The sequence below is a fragment of the Electrophorus electricus genome, chromosome 9 (assembly GCF_041902795.1).
Source record: "Electrophorus electricus isolate QZ-2024a chromosome 9, ASM4190279v1, whole genome shotgun sequence".
NCBI classification, from domain to species: domain Eukaryota; kingdom Metazoa; phylum Chordata; class Actinopteri; order Gymnotiformes; family Gymnotidae; genus Electrophorus; species Electrophorus electricus.
The window spans coordinates 13,656,896-13,661,857 of NC_137505.1; the positions used below are offsets into that span (position 1 = coordinate 13,656,896).

General features: G+C 40.7%; 1 protein-coding gene across 1 annotated transcript; it reads left to right on the forward strand.

The window, feature by feature from the left end:
• Positions 1 to 251: 251 nt before the first annotated feature.
• On the forward strand, positions 252 to 4,577 carry LOC145659187 (protein NDRG1-like). Its single transcript, XM_081720332.1, has 13 exons — positions 252 to 504; positions 616 to 736; positions 1,174 to 1,236; positions 1,350 to 1,410; positions 1,764 to 1,850; positions 2,329 to 2,415; positions 2,964 to 3,067; positions 3,173 to 3,223; positions 3,324 to 3,375; positions 3,501 to 3,548; positions 3,725 to 3,760; positions 3,849 to 3,900; positions 4,133 to 4,577. Exons 1-13 carry the CDS (start codon positions 441 to 443, stop codon positions 4,246 to 4,248), a joined length of 942 nt encoding a protein of 313 aa, XP_081576458.1. The 5' UTR covers positions 252 to 440; the 3' UTR covers positions 4,249 to 4,577.
• Positions 4,578 to 4,962: the final 385 nt, after the last annotated feature.

The window sequence follows — 4,962 nt, forward strand, 5'->3', positions numbered from 1 at the left end:
GAATGAAATGTTACCACTCCAAAATCTATTTTTCTCTGTGTTTTGTCTGAAGGATTTTAAGGGGGCATTTTGAGGTCAAGTTGTGGTAAGTAGCACTACCTTTTCACAGATGTTTCAATAGGCTAAAGCTTTTACCCATAAAGCATGTTTTCAAGCACTGTCATGTGTCTTCTGAGTCAAACATGATCTTTTGTAAACAAATTAACTTGGTTAATGATAAATAATAAATAAATGATTGACATTCCTCATGATAAGAGGCTCATTCCACAGAAGTAGTTCTAAGTGTGACAGAGTAATGTCCTGACACACAAAACCACTGCAGTGGAATCAGACCTCTTTTTAGAGGTTTTTCTTATACATCTAGACCTAGACCTTTATACTCCACCTGGGTCTTATAGGAGGACAATGTGGAGACCCCCTTTGGCACTGTATGCTGCACCATGGCAGGTATCCCCAGGGATAACCGACCGGTCATCCTCACCTACCATGACATCGGAATGAACCGTAAGACTCTGATACTGTTGCTTGTGGCACGTAGCTGATTGCTCTAAAGTCTAAAACTTAGCATAAGCGTCATTTATTGTGTTGTAATGACCCTGGAATGCATGTCTGCAGACAAAACTTGCTTCGACGTTCTTTTCTATGATGAGGACATGCAGGAAATCATGCGACACTTTGCCGTGTGTCAGGTCAACGCTCCTGGGCAACATGAGGGTGCCAGCACCTTCCCTGCAGGGTGAGCGTGAGTGCACCATATGCCACAATGTTCTTTCAGGGGCTGAAAGACATTCCAAGGTTAAATCTAATCTAAAATGTGACCTTCAGCTACCCCATACAATTTTTTCCAGAATGTATATTTATCAGAACCTACTCCATAGCCCTCCGTCTGCCCTCAGACCACTCCTTCCTGGCAGTCAGACAGGACGACTCTATGCCATGGTGTTGGTGCCCACCTAAACTAACATCTGGAGGCCCTGACTGTCAGCATGTCTAGCTGGCACCGGCTTGTCATGCACCAGGGTTTCTTTCATGAACTTTTTTCTTAGCGTTCATATGCTACATTGATGGCTGTGGCTCCCAGTACATCATAGCTAGGTTTAGCAGGTTCAAATCCTGAAGAATCAGTGGCGTCCCTTAGAATTATAACTCACTCAGGGCAATTTTTTCCTGTAGATTCACATATCCCTCAATGGACAAGCTCTCCGAGACCCTCCCAATTGTGCTCAAGCATTTTAAGTGAGTGAACCAGATTAGCCATTTACTCTGAGATTAAACTGTCAATCCTTGTTCTAATCTGAAACCTTGCGCTTTAATGGTTTAAAGTTATGTACATTTTTTTCTCTCCACAGAATTAAGAGTGTTATTGGAATGGGTGTTGGAGCAGGAGCAAACATCCTCACACGGTTCGCTGTGAGTTGTAGCACTGTCTTTCTTCCCAATAGATTTTAACACAATGATCAAACAAGGATTACTCCTTGGTGAAATTCTTGCTTTGTAACAAAGTGTTGATACTTGCAGCATAATCCTAATCATTACACTGTCAAGCTAGCTAGACATCAACTCTCCAGAATACTGACACTTCACTATTGTTCCTCTGCTTGCACATGTAAACAAACCTTTTTCTAAGTGCAATGTAAAGTGCAAGAATGCCAAATATGGAGACTCTTAATTGCTCATTTAACTACAACAGTTTGACATATAGTAAGTAATTTTGCCCTGAAGGTTTATCTCCCTTTGACTGCTCATGCATAAATGTCTTGCAGTTGAAGTACCCAGACTTGGTTGAGGGCCTTGTCCTGATGAACATTAATGCTCAGGCAGAGGGCTGGGCAGACCGGGCAGCATCCAAGGTATCACAGTCTAATGCAATAGTAATTATCATTCTGTTAACACCCTGCTTAAACATCACGATCCCTGTATCTCTACAATTATGTCGTTTAGCTGGTCCCACCTAGCGTCCATGTCTATGGTTTCCCTGTCTCATGTCTTTTGTTTTGCTTTACTTCCTTGTTGTGGTTCCGTTGCTTAGTTTCATTTTCTTTGCTCCTTATTATTTGCACCTGTCTTGTTTAACTCTTATTAATTCATGTATTTAAACCGTCTTGTTCCCTGTGTCTTGGCTGTTCACTGAATCCATATAACTTTCAATGTGATAACAAATAGTTCTCAGCATATTACTCTTAGTTTTCTGCAGTTTCCAGTTAACCTTTCATGCCAATCATATGGTGACAATCGACCCTATATTTTTATTCTTTTGGGATCCTTAGAAAAGTGTCAAGCCTCTTTTAATAAAGTAATGTATTTGATCAAAGCTTATGTGTACTCCAGCCACTAAAGATCAACCCACACTTTCCACAGATTTCCAGCTGGGCCCTTGGTCCCCCCAGTGTTGTCATCTCCCACCTGTTCGGTCAGGTACGAAATAACGCCTAAAATGAAATGTATATTGTATGTATTATTGAGCAGTACTTGTCAACCCAGTCCTTGTGATACATCTGACATCCCACATTTTCCCTCTATCCCAGCTCCTGACAACATCATCCTAGCTCCTAAACCAAGCCATTAGGAAAATGAACACCTGGTACAGGTGTACTGGGCTGGGTTAGAATAAACATGTGGGCCATTTCATGTGTACTGTGGACTGGGTCACTAAACACTGAACTAGAATATTTAAAAGTTAAATGCCTTATTACTAAAGATGAGTGTTCCAAATGAGCTGTCCTGAATTTAGACTGTGTCCTTTTCGTAACTAAAGAACCAGATGCCTACATTATTGTCCATCAAAAGGTCAACAATGTTTTTTTTTTTTTTTTACATATTCTTTTTATTATACATTTCTGTCTCGAGTGCCTGTGCAGACTGTGCATATAGAGGAAGAGACATTTAAATTCATATTCACATCAAGTTTTGATGTTTTGTGACTGATTGCGTCTTGGACTGACTCCTTTATGGCACCGTGGCAGGAGGAGATTAAGAAGAAGGCAGAATTTGTAAAGACCTTCCATCACAACATCAGCAAAAGGATTAACCAGACCAACCTTCTGCATTTTATGAAGTCCTACAACAGGTATGACTGACATCTGCATTCTATGGAATCTTCTGAGCTCTCTGCTTCTAGACTTGTTTGTCATATGAACAGCTCCCAGTCTTATTAGATCTGATCAATTTTCAGCCGAAGTAAACTGAACATTAAGAGAACTTCTCTGGGTAGAAAGACTCTAAAGTAAGTGAGAAACTGTTTCTCTTTTATCCTTATTCCATGTTATTTTTTGATGTAAAATGCCCCTGTGCCACCACATGGCTGAAAGGTTTTGTTGCTGTAGGTGTCACACTCTTCTGGTGGTAGGAGATGACTCTCCTGTGGTGGATGCTGTGGTATGTACAGCTTGTTTTACATGCAGAAGTTTAAAAACAACATTCAAAATCCAACCCAGCATTCAAATCAAACTTCTATATGTACCTGGGAGCCTGCGTGCAAATGTTTGTGTTTTCTGTCGTAGGTTGACTGCAATTCCAAAATGAATCCCTCAAAGACAACCCTCCTCAAAGTTAGTGACCTTCAAACCTCAGCAAAGCAATACTTAAAATGTTATGTTTTGCTTTTTTTATTTGACTCTCATTATAAATGCAGAAGTCATTATATGTCACTGGGGGCTTATAAATCATGAACGTTGTGATGAACTTGTGGTGAATAACATTGTCCTTCATGTTGTCCCTCATGAAGATGGCTGACTGTGGAGGTCTACCACAGCTTGATCAGGTCTGTCGTTACCCATTAAAATAATGCTCTTGCATTCAAACTGAGTGATGCACTGTGTAATCTATTGTGTCCTGTTCTTACCTTATAGCCTGGCAAGCTGGCAGAAGCCTTGAAATACTTCATTCAAGGACTGGGCTACAGTAAGTAAATACTGTAAACACACTGTCAAAAGGTCGAAATTAAAAATCGTTCAGCCTCTGCGCAATGTAAAACCCATAAATCCAGTTTAGAAAAGTTCATTACTGCCTGTTGTAGACCTTCAGGCTTTCACAACTATCTTTAAGTTATGCATGCTTTCTAAATGGTGCAGTTAAGTAGGGACCTTGAGCTATGTTACTTCACCTTGTCCTTCTGCTTATCTGCCTCTGACAGTGTCTTCTGCAGGCATGACACACCTGTCTCATTGGCACCCCGCCTTCTCCACCAGAATGGCATTCTTCCACCCCTGGGCCATCACTTCCATGGAGAGCACCTCCAAGCAACGCTGAAGATGAGGCTCTCCTACCCGCTGCTCCATCCCAGTGTTGTCATGCTCAGTTGGGCTCCATTTCAAATAAAAAATACTCTAAATTGAGGGACCATTGATGTGTTGGTGTTAGTGTTTGTGTGTCATTGTCCCAGTGGACTAATTTAGACTTGCACAAAAGGAAAAAAAAAACCTAAATGATAAAAAGCTGTTTAAAATGTTTATACTTATCAGGCTCAGTGTTGTACCTTTATTTAGTAGCCATAAAAAAGTTGATGTATAGTACATCAATCAATGTATAACACTTTTAGTACTTAGTATATGAATCAATGTATAATATTTGGACTGCTTTAACACCAGTACAAAAGTTTAATATAATAAAGAAATAATGCACTGTGATTACGTGTGGCAGCCCGAGTGCCGTAGGGCGAGGGGCAGGACGCACAGACTCCACCGACTGGGACGAACATTTATTAACATAAATGACAGCGGCACTCACGTATTAGAAACAATAAACATGGACCTGAAACAAATGAAGTTAAACAAACATAATACACAAGAATACATCTAACATAAACACGTTACATTCAGACATTACACCGACAATGACCAACACCCTGTACACTTTAACACGGGTTTATATACATTGAGACGAACAAGGTGCAGGTGTGGTTGCAAACACAGCCCTCCCACTGAACGTGGCAGGCCAAACCACATGACTCGAATGTGTGTTTCA